Source organism: Arachis hypogaea, chromosome 13 (assembly GCF_003086295.3).
Source record: "Arachis hypogaea cultivar Tifrunner chromosome 13, arahy.Tifrunner.gnm2.J5K5, whole genome shotgun sequence".
NCBI classification, from domain to species: Eukaryota; Viridiplantae; Streptophyta; class Magnoliopsida; order Fabales; family Fabaceae; genus Arachis; species Arachis hypogaea.
The window spans coordinates 6,363,530-6,382,245 of NC_092048.1; the positions used below are offsets into that span (position 1 = coordinate 6,363,530).

An 18,716-nucleotide genomic window follows, 5' to 3' on the forward strand; every position below is an offset into this window, starting at 1 on the left:
CTACTCCTACTTCTACTAATGAAGTTTAGTAATGATGATCAATGATCAAATTTAATTTATTGCGTCACACGTGACACGCGTATTCTTGTATTTCACGTGGACAACTAGTCCCCTTTTTTTTCTCTCTTAAGATTCCAATAATTATTTTGTTTTTGGAATGAATCCCACTCAATTTGATGTTAACCAACCGGTGTTCCTTTTTTTTCTTAGGTGAACCAACAAGTTTAATATGACTAAGAAATAAGTAATGCATTGATTGATACAATGGTTTCATACTTTCATTTTCAATATCCAAGATAAACTATAAAGAGAACAAAGAAATTATATTTTGAAAATTATCAACCTAATCATATATGAATTTAATTTTTATGTAAATACTTTTTATCCATATATCCAATCATGTATTACTATATTATCAAAAATAATTAATTTTAAACTCATTTATCCAAATGAAATTTGAATTTTTTGAAGAAAAAAATTGATAAAATGATAAAACAAAAGATTAATCACTTTTTAATTTATAGCTTTCATCATACATAATGAGTCCTGTTATTTTAATTTAATGGTGATTGAATATTTAATTTTTTACTTTATAAATTTTTTCATTTTAAAAAAATGATTTATCTAAATATATGAATTTAATTACATAATTATATAAATTTTTTTACGTGATAAATATGTTAAAATTAAGCACATCGTATATATGTAAAAAAAAAAAAAAGTGGCAGTGCTTGGTTTCATTTGTTAACTTTAGTTGGATGATTAGGTGGAAACTCAGGTACAGTTAATTTTACGTAAAATTGATAATTAAAAACCGTAAAAATTTAATTAAATTAGTCAAATTATTTAATAATTTTCATTTATTAATTTCATATGAAATTAAATGCACCTAAATTTTTACCAGACGATTAAGTGGCTTGAGAGTTGAGACACAAGATTTGGTTATGACTTATGAGACAGATTCACGTGAATGTGGGGAAGTTGAGGTGGAGAATAGAAGGAGGAGCATGTTTTCTGAAGTGATTAATGTGTTATGAACGTAGAGAAATTTTCACATGTTAAATGATATTTATAATGTTTCAAACCTATAATAAATTTTTTTTAGTGCTGTATCTATTTGAATATAGGTTTATCATATTTTTTAAACATGTAAAAATTGTATGTATGTATTAATATATTTTACTATGCCGATCTTATTATAAGATTGGTTAGAATAACTTTAACTTTCTAATAAAAAAATTGGGTCATATCATATAAAATTATAAATAGAAGGCAATAATACTATATATATATATATATATACTAAAAATGAATCATGTATCATTATAAAGATCTTTATAAGAAAAAAAAAATACAAAATAACCTTATATTTTATATATATAAACAAATTTCGCAATACAGATAAAAATGCAAAAATACATTGATCATTAACTTTTTAAACTTTTGAAAAGTGTTATATATTAAAGCTCCACCAGAAAAAATATATAATGATATATACAAATACACAAGAATTGATTTAGTGATTAATTTTAGCATTCATGCAATATAAATAGAAAGCGAACTCACAAATAATAATAATAATAATAATTAAATTTGCCCAAAAAAAATGTGTATTTGGTCAAATCTTTGAACAATCCCTCCCACCGACCGTGTCTTTCACAAATTGCCGGCCAAGGGCAACCATGTAATTTCCTCTGTTTGCACTATGTTTCCACTTTCCATCACCAATACACCCCATTTTGGTATCTTAGGCATAAATCAATATGAACAGGTAACATTGATTGCTTAGCAATGATTAGCTGTTTTTCTCTTAAATATTAATTTTTAAAAAATAATCTTAAACCCGAAGAAATTTGTATACTGTATTTTGAACTTAGTTTCTTTCCTTTCTCACTTGGCCATTTGACATATTTTTGTTCCCTTCATCTTTTACAAGAGGTGTGACGATTTTTAATAATATTCTCAATTTTTTTTTTATGAAAAAGAAAAACAGATGAACAGTTGAATAGAGTAGATAGCTCTTCTGTGTTTCTCGCTTTTTTATTCAATTTCATACCTAAAACTTACCCTAAGGCTATTATTGATTTTGAGAAGGAAAAGTATAGGGTACCAACATACTATCTGCCAACTTCTGCCAATTCTTATTTATAATTGTGTTTTATGAAAGTGTGTTCGTGGATGTGTCTAATAATTAATATATTTTAAATATATATATAAAGAGACACATCCAGAAAATATATCTATAAAGACACTTCTATTAAACACACTTATAAAAAAAACATTTTTATTAGACACATCCACGAACACACTTTTATGAAACACAATTATAAATAAGAGTTGGTAAAAGTTGGCAGATATGTTGTTGGTAATGTAGCGAAACCGTTTTGAGAATAAAATAAAATAAAATATTTAAAATAAGACATAAAAATTAATATTTTTTTTATTTAGTGATAAACTGAATATAAAATAAATAAATAATAAAAAATCTAATTTACTTTCAGTTTTTCTTTCACATAAAATTCAAAAAGAAAAATAACATAATAAAAAATATAATTATAAAAAATTATAAATAAAAATAAAAGAAAAAAAGTGTCATAAGACACAATATATTTATTCATATCTTATTTACCAAACACAATTCTATCTCTTTGTCCATGTCTCAGTCCTGTGTTTGTAAACATACGCAGCCATATTTACGTGTAATTAACTCTCTCTCTAATTATAGTGTAATTAAATTTCAGTGTCTAAAATATGATTATATGAATGAAATAAAAACTGAAAAAGGGTACCCTTTAGAAAGATGTGTCACCATTTAGTTTCTTTTTTAGGTAATTAGGTGTGAAGACATAATAACAAGAATAATACATAATTAATATATTGACATGGCTATTTTCTTTTATTGTTTTTTTCCTCCCAGTGGTACTGGTACAGATACTGAGAAAGTTATATAATCCACACTTTTTGAGCAGAGCCATAACTGCATGATCTAACAATTCAATAGAAAATCAAAGTTAACATAAATTGCTGAAGCCCATATCTACTCAATATGGTACAGTTCAGTACAGCTCATCATTTCAGTGCAATTGCAGCTTTGGTCCTACAATTTCACTCACAACCCTCAAAAGAAAAAAAAAAAAGGGAAAAATAATTGCATAATTCTGGAGGCATTTTCGTTAAATTTAATCCGCATTTTAAGAATATCTATCTATAATTATTCATTTTTCAGATTTTAAGAATTACTATATAAACAAAAAATGAATAATTATAGATAATAGATATTCTTATGATACACATTAAATATGTTTTAAGATCGTACAAAATAGTTTTGAAAAACCTTCCAGAGTGATAGCATAGATTTTTGCAGAGGACAACCACCACAAGCTGAAGCAGTGCACAAACTTTCAAAGTTCATCCTGTTGTTAAAGCCAAGTTAATGCAAATAATAAATAAGAGTAATGGAAAACAAACAAGAGTTGACAATTGACATTTATGTCAAAAGGGAAACAGAAAAAAGTTGCCAGGTTGCACAGAACTCATTAAGTTTTAGTGCAATGAATCTAAAGGTAGCCTTGAGAATTTCAAAAAGTTAGCACTACTCTACTATTTTAAAATTGTAGTACAATAACAACTGGGATGGCCAACAAGTTATCCTCATGATTGATACACCTTACTTAAACAGTGTTGTAACATATTATATACTGGTGAATATAGAGTATTAGGAGCTAAATTCACAGCAAACGTATCAAAAGACTTTGTTAAATGTGCTCCAAAACCATTTAAGGAAAAAAAATCCTCTGCATATGGCATCAGTCTGATCTATTTTTAAGTTCTTATTACATTATTGAAACTTAGAAGAACCCCTTTTTTTAGTTACTTCTTTTGCTAAAATTTCTGAGGCAGTGGTTGGAAGTTAGAGCAATCCGATTTTTCCATAGCAATAATTTTCTTAGCATAGTACTTCATTATCTATATTCCATCATTGCATACTTGCCATTTTATAAGGCACCAAAACAGATACAGACTTTACATAGTAGTCAATGACCTTGTGGTCACAGCCTTATCTCAAGAAGGGTATAAAGCTACATTTGAATAGTGCATTATCTGAGCATTACACTTCTGTTTTTTCCTGTGCACATGCAACCTTTTTCTATATTTAAATACCTTGGTTCCATTTTAGCTGGATGTGGAAGAGTTTGTTATTTGGATGGCAATGAGTTTAATTAGATATTATTCTTAGTTCTGTAGCAACTAAAAGAGCATACATAATTACCAAATTGCATATAAGATAATACAACAAAGTACTAAGAAGCATTCACATCAATAAGGAAAGAGAAAAGAGAGTTTTAGGCTTACATGATAATCCATGTACTCATGGGGATCCGGCTGCAAAATAAAGTCCAAAAATCAATTACCAAACTAAGAAAAAGAAAAAGGTCTATAAATCAGAATTTATTTAATAATCATCCATAAAATCAAATTTTAATTCTCAAGTATTATTTTTATACTTGTATCTTTGATCTCTCAGGGAAGAATTTTTATGTTGATATTTTTTTCAGGGACCAAGTTGTGAGCTTCCTACATAAATTATTCACTCTTAACACTATTGTCCAATAGTTCCCACTTCCATGATTGGTCCAGCTGGTACTTAGTACTTACAAGATCATTGTCCAATGTTTTCAGCCTTACCTTCTTGTTTTGAAGGAAACAGTTTCAAAAAGCACAATAATAACGAAAATGATTTTGCTTCAACCATCAATCATCATCCTGTACTATATTTCATGTTCACCCCTCGAACACAAAAGTTAAGAAAGGAGGGCAAGAAATCCACCATATGTCCCCCACCCTCTTCTCTCTACCATTCTACTTGCTCCGATTCAAAATAAATGTTTCTTTTGCCAAATTGTTAACAGAAAATCAATGTATGCGGATAAAATTATGTCCAAATACATTGTTTTTTTGCTATACCAATTTGGTTAAAACGGCATATTTTTGTTTAGAGTAATTCCTACCAAGCAAAAGTTGGAAAATTCAATCAACACTTTGCTAGTGAATGTCAGCAAATATTATTTTAACTTCGGAATAAAATTAGGGGGAAAATAAATTACCCTTCTACGGCGCCGCCTATCTCCATATTTATGATCCCTCTCCCTCCTCCTCTTCTCGCCCTCTTCTCTTGCTCTTTGCGCCTCCTATATAGTCATAACATAAAATATTACATAACAAGTATTGATATTGGACATATCAAAACATTGTTTAGGTATTTAGACTTCTCAAATTACCTCTTCTTCCCTAGCCTTTCTTTCCTTTTCTGCTTCTTCAAAAGCTTCTTTTCAGCCTGAAATTTTTACACAAAATAAGAATGCAAATAATCATGGTTCCAATAAACCAAATAAAAGATACGAACACTGAAAGCAAGTGCTCACCTCTTTATTATTAGCCATATATTCATCCACAATTTGCTTTGCATACTGTGGGTCATCACAAAGTAAAATATTGTCGAAAATTGAACCAGCCTTCACCTGTGGATCCGAATCATAATATTATAAAGCTTCGAATAAATAATAGATAAATAAACAAGTCAAGAGACCAGTTAACTTTGTTGGCAATTGAATACTTCAATCAACATAGAGGATGACATAAAGCACCTGCCACACTTCGATGCCCACATATTTTATTGGTTTCAACACATAGAGATCAGGATCGTCCTCGAATTCTGCAGAAAACAGGAAATCCAAAGAAAAATTCACGAGAGCCAATGTTAATTAGTCACGAAAAATATTAATAAAGTTTCGGGTGCTTTGTAAGAAAGGATCAAGTATTGATAAATACGGCCCAAGATGGTGGATAAAACCAAATGCTATCAAAGTCTGTAGTATCCAAAGGAAGCCACATGTAAGAAATTTTTTTTTTCTCTTATATTTTTACATTCATGAAACTAAGAAGTAGTTCATTCATGTTACACTACAACCTAATTAAAGCCATGAACCATTGAACCTTATATCTAGATCCAAATGACAGATATCCCATGTTTAAAACATAAACTTACCTGGGTTGTCAATCCATGGGATCTTCCACTTTCCCTTGTAATTGGGGTTCTTGATTTTCTGAGTACAACAAATTACAGCAATTAGAAACGCCAAGATACATGAACATCTATTCAAATGTTAACAAATGTTGCTTGAACAACCTTGCGTTTCCATGGCCCTTTGTATGCTGGATTGGGCACTTTGGAGGGCTTCCATAGTCCATCTTCATCCTCATCCCAGTCAGCAGGCTACTCAAACAAAGTATCAAAAAGAAGAAGCAAACTAAGCTTTTAGCAAAGCCTTCTATCTAAATAAAGATCTTACTCTTAAATTATGAATATGGTAAGCAAATAAACCTTCTTGGCTTTAGGATCAGGAATTTCAGCTGGGATTGAATCATACCCCTGCAATATTAAGATAATGAGAAGCACACGTCAAAATATGGCAACTATACATAAAAAGATTAATCAAAATCTGTGTGCAGCACCTAAAACATTTTGAGAGGTCTTCCATTAGATTTCTTTTCACCAATAATATATTGTCAAAAGACATTATATCCTTGTTAGAAGCTACTATCTATTTCCCCAACAAATAAAATATCTGAAAGATAACAAGTGTCTGAAAAAGTTTTGAAAACGAATAATAACCTTTGACAGATGTTAAAAGAATAACTAATTAAAAGCACTTGTAATACAGAAACCAATAACATTTTGCTAAATTAGCTCCGGTACTAGTTGAAGTAGACATTCTCGTTTATCAAGTGAAGACTTTAACAAAAGGAAATGCATGTATATTGTTTTCAATCTTGCTGAAAACTTTAACAAAAGTTAAATTAAACTAAACATTATTAAAAATGAGATTTCAGCGAAGAAGGGGACAAAAGTACCTCTGGTTTGACTTCATTAGGATCTTCAATGTACTCTCTATCATCCCAGTCAGCTGGCTGTAATAAGGAAAATTTTACGACTTTACAGGAAAGGTAGATTGTAAAAGAAGATATACCAAAAGAATCCCATCTCAAATGAAGCATCCTATAGAATATTTGGTTAAGTTGTTTTGCATGTATGCCTTTTAGATCCAGTCAGTAATAACTAATAACAATTATTGAATGTTTGAACTTTACTCAATTACTGAGGGGGAAAAAAAAAGGCACCACAACGGTTCATACACAAAATTCAAATGAGAAAGAAGACACACACAGAGGGCAAAACATAATACCTTTTTGGCATTGACATCCTTGATCTTCCTTGGAGGAAGGATGTCCCAATCTGTATACATGCTTCCAGAGTCTCTTTCACGATTATCAACAAGGACACTATAAGAGGCATCAGGCCTTAGAATAAATGTATAGAAATGAGTCATTTTGTCTGTTTCACATTGTAGATCCTTTCTAATGGGGTAGTTCTGCCCCTGGTATGATAGTATAAGATGCAGCTTTTTGGTCTGTGTGCCGCATATATCTGGTCCAAACATCAGACTGCATTAAGAAAAACCAATCAGTTGACTAAAATCACATCAAGGAAGGAGTATTAATTCCTCAAAGGCAGCAATGATATACAGTACAGACTTCATGTCTATATCTTTTCAGCTAAGTTAGTATATAGTAAGTTCATGTTTGGAATTCCGAGTGACATTTTCTTAAATCACAAGAAGTTACTGCTTATATCTCTCACATATCAACACTACTAATTAAGGAGGTTGTGAAAATTTGATGACGAGGGTGAACAAATAAGCATAAAATTGATCAGTGTGCTCATCAGAAATGATGAGCTAAACTCTGCAGCACATTCTTCAAAAGAGCAACTTTTCCACAATCTAATGTAACATGTTGAAGAACTTCTGAATCATAAGCCACAAACCAAGTTAAACATACGAATAAGAAATTCACGAACCTGTACGGAGTATCCCCACCAAACTTCTTCTGATTGACATAACCAGAAAGAAGCTTGATGTAACCACCGCCGCATTCAATGTCCTGCTCAAACCTAATAGAATACTGGACCACCAGTGTCTTGTTCTTGTTGCTCAACTCTGGTATCTTCGCAGATATGGCATAATGCTTGGCATCATTATATGTTTGGAGACCTGCAAGGATTGTGGGATAAGCTTATCCTAGCTTTGAAGCAACTTGTAATCAAAAGCTTCCTATACCTATCATTTTCTAAACACGCCATAGAAATTTTAAATTATTTTGGTCAAACCCCTCATTGCACTAATCTGCATATAATGTAACTAGAACTAAAACAGTTGCTATTCTACTGACAAAATAAAAGAGTTTTATCCCATCATCCAATCAAATATTTGTAATGTAAGCCTTTTGTTTTCCCCCGGTATCCCCCAGAACTAATCTTAAGGGTTTGTCGCCGCTGACCAATGGGCTGTTGCATACCCAAAGTGGAATTCGAGCTCTGAACACTTAATTAAATAGACGAGTGAGCTGACCACTCGAACAATCTAAGTTGGTTTGTATTGTAACTTGTAAGCCTTTTAAGATGGTGCATAGTTAAGTCAACCACTTTCTTCCAATGCGTCAGCATATGATTAAACATGCGTAAAGAATGAATCATCATTAAAATAAAAAAAAAATCCTAAATATTATGAAACTGTGTAAGATGGTGCAAAATGATAAACGAACCTTTGTCATCAGGATCTCCAGGCCATTTTCCTGCAGTGTGCTTAAAGGTACCAGCTTTTCCTTCACTCCTTTTCCAATCTGATAAAACCCAACGACTCTTCCATCCATCTTGTTTTTTTCAACATTCAAAGTTTGAAGGCAATGCTAGCTAGTTAGTTAGTTAATTAGTTACAAATAATAACAACCCTATGCAGTTGTCAAACTGAATCAACCAAACTAACTAACTCCAACTGAATCAAAAAGAAGTATCATTAATAGTTACCTTCGAACCTCTCTTCGAAGAAGACCTCAGCGAAGGAAGAAGAAGGGAACTGAAGAGTTGCAAAGAGGAAAAGAAAGAGCTTAAGAAGCTGCTTGCTCAGATTACCCATCTCACTCATCTCATTTCAGTGTTGAGAGAAAGTTGCTTTAAATTAACGTGAAAATACGAATAGTACTTTCTAGAACAACAACCCACTTCCACTTCCATTTTCTCCCACTTCCTTTCTTACCATTAATTAATCAACTTAAATCATTCTTAATTAGTCTTAGATTATTACCATCCCAGAGGGAATCTGAATGCAAGTAATTAGTTGACTTCATTTACAAATGTGTTACCTCTTTACTACGTGAGGATGCAAACTATAATTATTAAATGTCTTTTTTTTTTTTAAGAAAATGGATTTTTCCCTTAAAAGCTAAAACTAAGAAATTTTTTTCCTCGTTCCTAATTCGGTTTTTGGTCAAAAAGGTGTGTGGGTCATCTATTATAATATATATAAAAAAAAACTAAAAGTAATGCTATTGTAAAAAAATAATACATAAATTTTTAAGTTTTTATATAAAATTATCATGTTATTTATTGTAACATTATAGAAAAAAATATTTTAGAATTATATTTATATTATCTTAGAAAATAGTATTATATAATTAATTTATATTAATATCATAATTTCACACGCTAAATTATTTAATTTTTATCAAAAAAAAATTATAGCATAAACAATATTAATTCATATTAATAGTCTAAATTCTAATATTATATATTTTATTTAAAAAATAAATTTTATTTTTAAAAAATTTATTTATTTATTTATCTATTTATTAATTTACTTATAATGTATAAAAAAATTAGGAATGTTAGAAGACTAATATAATTTATTATTCTTGTCCGCTGTTAATCATCAATATTTAAAAGTGTGAGTTAAAAGTATATTGTTGGATTATTAAACTAAAAAAATTAGATCAATAACTAAAAATGATAACAAAAAATAACAAATTTTAATGGTTCTTGAATATTTCTCATAAGAAAAATCAAATAATGACATAATGAACTTTTGACATATTAGATAATTTGTAATATTATCACATAAATATTTAAGTAAAATTATTATTTTATAATTTTTCTATCATCACATCACTTTTTATTCCTCTTACGTAGTATTTAGTTTTATCTTTTGATATCTTTTTACTCTTTATTTTTATATAAATTAAACTTAATGTTATTTTTTTTTAATAGATATAAATTGATTAATAAATTTTAATTTATTTTTTTGTTTTTATTCTCATTTTTATCTATATTTACTATATAAATTAATATTCATTTTAAATAATTTTTTTATCTCCTCTTATATAGTCTTATGTCTTTCACTTTTTTTTTTTCATATTCTTGCTAATATTTTAAACAATTATTTAAAAATTTTGGTCGATCACTACAATTTTTTATTTTATTTTACTAAACAATTTGCATTATATGTTGATGATAAATTTTTAAAACACTATAATACATGCGGTTCTTATACTGTTTTGAGGCTTTTTTTTTATCAAAAGTGTATTTGTTAGTTATATATTGTCTTTGTTACTTATTAAAAAATATTTATTTTTCATGAATCATGATATCAAATAACAACAACAACAGGCTTTTATATATATATATATATATATATAATAAATACATATGACAGATAACTTGCGTCTCAGGTGGTTTGGACATGTGAGAAGAAGACCGACAGAACACCCAGTCAGGAGGATGGATGAGATGGAAGATGAACAAAGGATGAAAGGCAGAGGAAAATCTAAAAAGACCATCCAAAAAATGGTCAAACGAGATTTACATGTAAACGGTCTCTATGTAAACATGATACATGACAGAGTTTAATGATGTCGTTTAATTCATGTAGTCGACTCACCTAGTGGGACAGACTTTGTTATTGTTGTTGTTTGTATCTAAAAAAATGATCACATTAAAAATTATCTACCAAAAAAAAAACAATTCTTTCAAAAAATAAATTATAGATTAAAAAAATGAGAAATGATAATTTCATTCCTATTTTTTTATAATATCACTCTATATATGATTTTCTTTTAGGTATCATGGGATATTAATTATAAAAAATTACATTAAAAAGGGGTCTTATATCTTTTTTTTTTTTTTTTACTATACGTAAGGGGTTACATATTCTTTTTAGGTTTCAAGGAGTCATATATATTTATTATATATGATTTCAACCAAGTTTTGGTCCAAAAAATATTAACTATTATAAATCCAGTTAGTAGTCTAAAATAAATAGATTCAGTCTACTACCAAAAATAAATTCTAGCTTTTCAAAAATTAATAAAAATATTAAGCTGTAATTTAGCTCAAAATAAAAAACGAAAAAATTGCGTGTGTGACAGTAACTGTGTGTGTAACCGTGGCAGTGTGAAATAGAAACAAGTATATAAAGTCATGTATCATCATTCTTCTTTTCTTGACACATATAGTCAGCATAGTATGCTTTTCTCAGTTGTAAGCACCATAGAATCTTCATGTAAAATATGTTACATGTAGCGTCGTAGACTGGTTAAGTAGCTGCTGTATTCTAAAAGACCTAAAATCTGATTTGAAACCATGGCCAGTGTAGTTTAATGTGGATTAACGAACTTTGATAGATCCATTACGTTAGGAAAAAGTATAGTAATAAGTAAAAACCATATGACAACACATTGTGTTACCATTGACTAATAATGAATGACAAAGCCGAATTAGACTCGCAAAGGAAGACAAATAAACGGGTGGACTTCAACATGAACATGCATCAATAAACCAATTTTCTGTTTTAATAAATGTAATGCGCAATCAATATCAATCAAATGAAGTAATTACTATATGAGTATGACAAGCATTATTCAAGGTAAATAACTAAATATCTTGCTTCTAAAAATATTGCAATAATCTTTGATGACTAAGATAATTAACCGTAGTTTACTTTGGCAATCATAGTTTACTTATTGTAACTTAACTAATCTTTCATTAAATAAATAAAACTATACTTACTTACTTTGTTGTTCTTACAAAGTTAATTAGATTTGGTTCGATAAGTAAAACACTGAATATACATACACTAGCGGTATGGGTAGGCCGAAGCAAAAACATTACTGGAATCTGTTAGGTACCAGACAAATGACACAGTAAAATATAGAGATGAAAAATTAAAAATTTGTATAAAATATAGAAACAATTGAATACCTTTTTTTGAGAATTATAATTTTTCTCTATTACAAAGAGACTACAATAACACTCTCTCTTAATAAAAAGAGAACACACTTCTCTCTATCATATATAGGAAAAAACTACTCAAAGAAATATTATGTTATTCTATCTGGATGGCTTGATTGAAATGAATTAAAGAAAAACTCAATTTATAAGTGAGTCTCTTCAATATGAACCATCCATCAATTCGAGGTATATAATTCTTCTCTTTTTCAACCATTAAAATCCTAAGATTATAAACTAGGATTGTTTATTACCTTTTATTTTATTTAGTTATTATTTATTTATTTATTTATTTATTTATTTATTTATTTATTTTCTAAAATTAACTTTACTAATTTTCACATAATCAAGTCACAAAAGAGACAGACGATACATGGAAGTGCAAGTGGCGTGAACGCAAGTTTAGTGGAGGTATATATATATAAGTATTGTTAGATAAGTAGTTTCATGACATGGTATTAAAGTTCTCTGTCTAAAAAGTCTAGGTGTTTGATCCTTGGTAAATACCAAAAGAGTATTGCTAGGGAACCAAAAGTATATCAGCTAAAACCTAGCCAAATGTATATGGGCTGGGACCAAATAGCCCAATGCACATCAACACCATCCAAAAATGAGTCAGGGTAAACCATATTCACCCTCCCCAAAACCCTACCTCCTTTCACTGTTTTACCACACAGAATTTGAAAATCAGCTACACCAGCGCCACGCCTCCGGAACCATCGCGCAACTCTCTTCCCTCTCTTCTCCAGACACTGCGACGGCGCTCCTAGTGGTTCTGGTCATCGCCACTCCACTGAGGCTACCTGAGCGCAACCCTCTTCCCTCAACTAGCCAGACGCTTCGACGCCGCGCTGCTGTTGCATGTGGGTTTTCCCGGCGCCGCCGAAGCTTCTTGGTGCAGCTGCGCCGTCCGCCGGTGGACATCCACTTCTCCATCCTGGAAACCCCCCGTTCGTCCCACTAATTGGTAAGTGTGGTAGATGTTCCCTTTGACTACCTATGCATGTTTTGAAAAGGAAATTTGACAGTGATTTGTTGTAGTGGTTCGTGTGAGTTCTAATTTGATGGATGTTCTTTTCCAGGTCGTACAGCTCAGGTAACACAATTTTGGGGCATCACTGGTCCTTGGCAAACATAGCAGCTGCATGTTTTTCATGTTTTTGGAGTTTTGCAAAATATTGATCACAAGTAAGTATGTTTATTGATTCCTAATCGGATGTTGTTGATGCTTTGCTCGGATGTTGCAAGTGGTACAGATTGGATATTGCTTTTATCTGGGTTGGATATTGTAATTGTACTTGTTAGAGGCTAGATGTTTATGTTCTGCTCTATGGTTTAGAGACTAGGAATGGTGTTCATACGAGATGTTCTTTGATATTGCTAAATTAGGGGACGTTTTTGTTGAATAATTTTAGACATTTGAGTGTATGATTTGTTAATGTTTATTTGAGTGTATAATTTTGGATATTTGCCTTAATGATTTGTTACTAAAAAAATACACTGCTTCTTTGGAAGAAAGAAAAAAAAAGTGGAAGAAATAACATTAATTTGGTCTTTTTGACTACTATATATGCAATGTAATTTCCTGGTTCTCATCCTTTTACGGGGTCACAAATTGACTTGAGTCTTCTTTGGGGGAAAAATTAAAAAGAAACTTCCAGTGGGTTCATTATGTATATGCCATCCATCTATACGCGTGAACAGAAATAACTCACTACAATGTGACTTTCTTGCCGCAATTGGAACATTGATTTAAAAGGTTTGCATGCTAAAAATATAGTGTGAAATTAAATGTGGGGTTGGTTGTTGAAATATAATAAAATGATGTTAAACATGGTTTTACATTAGAGATAATTAATCAGATGAGATCAATTTTATTATAAATAGAGTATTTTCTCTTTAATTCAGATTTTGACAAGTTCTTGAAAGTATGAAAATGTTATTATGTTTTCTTTTGATTTGTCATACGATGGTGATGTTATGTTGCATCATGTTTGGATTATCAAAGGGATGAAGAAAGGAGTACCTTTCTCAGCATCTCTGTATGTTTATGCTTTGATTGGGGGGTTGCATATGGGTTTGGTTTTGAAATTGTTACTAATGTTTTCTTCTTCTTCCTCTTTTTCTTTTTTTTTTCTTGTTTACTGAATTACTTGTTTATGTATCATTGGTTTCATTTTGCTTACTTTTTCAGCCTTCGAAGGCCTTGTTAATTACTAGAGAATATCCATAATTCTAAGCACATCAACTGCAATTAAGAATTGAGTAATCACTGTTCAAGTAGCTGTTTGTTCTTCATTTATTTTTTGAAATGACTGTAATTTGGATGGTGAAACTGTTGCTGTTTTCCTATATGCAGTTTTGAGGGGCTGTTTCTTGTGAGACCTTAGCAGGATTGATTTGAAGTGAAACCCATCCAACATGGGAAAAAAGGTAAAATGACGTCTTCCATTAACTTTTTACCATTCGGGCATTATCTTATGTGTGACTTACAACTAGTGTTATAATTACCAGAAATTGTTAGAGTCCCGGTGCTCGCCCAACTACATTCATGACATGATGAGCACGCTGTCAAAAAACAACTCCGTTGAGAAGCTTGCGGAGATTGATCTGATTGGTTTTGGATTCTTGATACTTGTTCCAAATTGGTCGGTAAAGCAAGCCATCATGGTTTACCTAGCTGAGTCATATCAAGTTAAGCCGAGAACTTTTATACTCAACATTGACAACATCCGCCTCAATGCCGAGTTAATCGGGAAGGTTTTCGGCATTCTGTCCCGAGGTAGTTTCTGCTATCTTGTTTACCTAGTCTTGCATAGGTGTGCTGGTGTAAATATCTCTGCTTATGCATACATATTAACATGGAATAACACATGAACATGTTGTAGAGGATCCATTTCCAGCACTGGATGAGAGTAATTCGTCCCACGTCGCCATAAAAAATCAATTCCATAGACGGAGAACAACCGAGCTCCGGGAATTAGTTTACAGTTGTCCAATGGCCACAGAATCAGATAGGATGGCGTTCAGGCGATATTTCATACTGGTGGTGATGAAGATGTTCCTCTGCCCCACCACTCAACAGGTACTTTCTCCATGGCACATCTACCCCGTGTTAGATGTTTCTGATCCACGGAGATTCAACTGGCCTTTGGAAATTCTGAAGTGGTTCGACCAGGCAGTCGAAAAGTATAAGCTGAAAGGGAACAAAACGTGTGAAGGCTGCATGTTCGTCATGCTGGTAGGACACAATGACCATTAATAAATTCTGTTTGCCTTTTTTTATGAAGATCATAATTATTGCGAGCCTTATACAATCTTGCACCGTATCTAATGATAAATGTTCAAATTAAGAGTATATTCAACATGGTTTTCCGTCATGTGTAACTTTAGTTGGGCCCATCCTCTGTGTAGATACTCTATTTTCAGTGATTGCAATACGGTGTGCTTGACAACTGTCTTGAGCATGAGCCATGGCTCGATGCGTGGACCTCAGAGAGCCTTGAAAAGAAGGCGCAATATATACTATCCGAGGTACTGATTTCTAACTCATAATCGGTTAATTTATGCCGTTATGTAAGTCGGAGCTGCCTATCAGACCAATCAAGATGTTTTTTATGTTTGCTTTTTTTGTTGTCAATTGTGCTAGGCAGGTGTCCCTGATCCCGTGTGTTCGAGATTTTATTTTTTATTTTTCTTATGTTGTTGTTTCTAGTTTGTGGTTTGGTGGTGCTTTGGTGTTTGATTAAGATCATTGATTCTCTCCGTTTCTTAATTTAGGGGAGCATTTTGACTAGACATGGGGGAGGTGACGACATAAAGGGCCGGTCACCACAAGCTGCGAGGAGGAAACCCGGGAAAAAAGAACCACAGAAGCGTGGGCGAAAGGATTCGGGGCCACTAAAGGTAAGCACGTTTTAAGGCTTTAGCATGTTAACAAGCTTACTTCGCCATTGTTAATTTGGTTCATGCTATTGCTTCAAACAAGGGAGGTCAGTCAGTGGAGAGAGTAAGTAGGTATCAAAGGAAAGACCACCAAGGGGATGCACAACATCCCCACATCCAACAACGAGAAGTTCACAGCGTGCCAAACCATCAAAAACTAGCCCGAGGGTGAGTATACGTTTACTGTTGTCTACGGTTTAAATCATCGACTAGCTTTATTTAAGTTTACTAGGTTCATTTGAATGTACTTGGATGTTTCTTTACACAAGTTATTCGTTGTACGTAAAGCAGCCTAGCAGGGGAGCTGCGCAAAAAAAGGGAGGGGGGGCTAAAAAGGACCGATCACGTAGGTCCACCCCAAAAAAATGTGAGGAAAAGGATCTCCCAATTAGCACAGATGATGATAAGGAGAATGAGCCTCTTGCCAAGCAGATGTGCCGACTCTATAACCAGGGAGTTGACAAAAAAAAAACCAAGTGCCGAACCAACAGAATGCAAACTCAATCAGGATAAGGGAACCCATGAAACACCTGTCTCTGTAGTTCCCGATGCAGGAACACTCTCCGTTGCGCTAGTGCAACATGAAGAATGGGAGTTCGACGGGCAAGTCTCCTAATCAAATTTTTTTCATTTTGTGGTCTATTTTGCTTGTTAGTGACTTAGGGATTGTATCCGTATACAACTGCCATTTCTCTAACATCGATTGAGTTGCTTGCAGTAATCCCAATTTCCTGTCGAACTGAGACCCCGAGAGTGAACGAATATGGCAATACTTTGAGCAACTGCAGAACATGAGGTCACTGCAGACCGTGATGCCAGCCAATCCGTCTTGCATGACTCCTAGGCCACTAAGCAAGAAAATCTCACTGGCAATACTGGGACGGAATAGAAATATACCCAATGTACCCCTATAAAGGTGCATCCACTTTTAAAAGGGCGAAAGATGGACGAGGATGATGAGGAGCGATTGAGACGATGGGCGGCCAATGGATCGTTGGAGCAAAGTCAGGTTTTGGCGTCGTATGAAGGAAGACAGCATCTATTATTGGTCTGAGAGGACATCTGCTCACTGCTGCCCCGGCACTGGGTCACCAGCAACGTAAGTATAACATACTAACACATTGATATAATGAATATGTTTCTTAATATATATCGTGGCTAAAACAGATGACCCTAACGCAATTTAAACTTTTTTATGCAGATCGTTCAGTGGATGTGTTCAACCTTTAATGACTCAAAATCGTTGCGATTTAAGGATGACTTTTACTGTATTCCTCCCAAAATTCTGGTATGCACGAATTTGCGAATTCTTATCGATAATGATTTGAGATCTGAACCTAAATAGTGCTTTTTTAATAGGAAACTGTGTTGCAGAAGAGGAACTTGGATTCATTCAGAGAGGTTCCCACCGTTAGTTATGTGGGGCTGGGTCCTCACTTCGGTGATGATTCTAGATTTTGACAAGATAGCAGCTTCCATGCGAAAATGGGTAAGTTAATTCGCTACATGAAAAAAACTGTATGGTTCTTGTATTAGCTAATGCTTGAAGGTTGATGTTTTGGTTTAAATGCTTACAACCTGGTGTTTATTACTTGGATGTTCCTTGTGATAGGCAATAGGATGTTCCCCTTAATTATCAATTGGATGGTTCTGAATATGGTTTTTAGTTATCATGTCTCAGGCACTTAAATTTGCGTGTGCTTAATTGAGATGTCGTTGGCTTTCGTTTCAATTGATGTACCGCAACACGTTAAATGTTTTAGAAATTTCGCAACTATATCTATTTGGTGACTAACTTGATCATGTAAATTTATATTTCTGTTTCCATCGTAGTGGTTTGCCCCAGTCTGTATCGATCGTCATTGGTGGCTGTATGCCTTTGAGATTGCTCAGAAAAGGCTGTGGGTGCTGGATAGTATGAATACAGGAGAGCCTAACAATGAAAGATTAAAAATACATGCTTATGCGGTAGGTATACGACAACCAATTAGTTCGCCGTTAGACTTAGTAATTGAAACTGTATAATTCCTAAAGTGTTGCTGATTTCCAGGGGAGACTCATTGAAGACATGGCGAAAGTCGCTATGCCCGCATATGAGCACACGGAGAACGGCCTACCTCATTTCTATGCTAGCGTCCCACAACAGGATAGCGGGTCAGTTAAAAATAAACCTAACAATATTCTTAATAGCACTTCAGTTGATAATGATATCATGATTGGAAATAATATTCTGTGTTTGTACATATAGCTGTGATTGTGGTGTATTCGTCATCAAATTCATGCAATTTTGGGGTTTAGATAAACCATTGCAGCATTAGGACCAGGTGAATTTAAATATGTTATAACAATTAAGTTGAACCCCTTTGTAGTCAACATTCTTTCTCGTTTTTAAAATTACCCTCCAAGACGTAATTGCCATGCAGGACATTGTACAGGAGTTTAGGAAGGAGATCATGCAGGACCCATCACTATGTCTAGTATGATCTCCTTCCTAAACTCCTGTACAACGTCCTGCATGGCAATTACGTCTTGGAGGGTAATTTTAAAAACGAGAAAGAATGTTGACTACAAAGGGGTTCAACTTAATTGTTATAAC

The 18,716-nt window shown here is 32.6% G+C and overlaps 1 protein-coding gene across 1 annotated transcript; it reads right to left on the reverse strand.

The window, feature by feature from the left end:
- Positions 1 to 2,993: 2,993 nt before the first annotated feature.
- LOC112736797 (calreticulin-3) lies at positions 2,994 to 9,206 on the reverse strand. The gene is made up of 14 exons (XM_029291398.2): positions 8,924 to 9,206; positions 8,662 to 8,769; positions 7,919 to 8,111; positions 7,245 to 7,503; positions 6,913 to 6,969; positions 6,383 to 6,430; positions 6,188 to 6,274; positions 6,047 to 6,104; positions 5,646 to 5,713; positions 5,424 to 5,519; positions 5,280 to 5,335; positions 5,106 to 5,189; positions 4,354 to 4,383; positions 2,994 to 3,413 (listed from the first exon to the last, which is right to left on the reverse strand). Exons 1-14 carry the CDS (start codon positions 9,039 to 9,041, stop codon positions 3,305 to 3,307), a joined length of 1,371 nt encoding a protein of 456 aa, XP_029147231.2. The 5' UTR covers positions 9,042 to 9,206; the 3' UTR covers positions 2,994 to 3,304.
- Between the last annotated feature and the right edge of the window lie 9,510 nt (positions 9,207 to 18,716).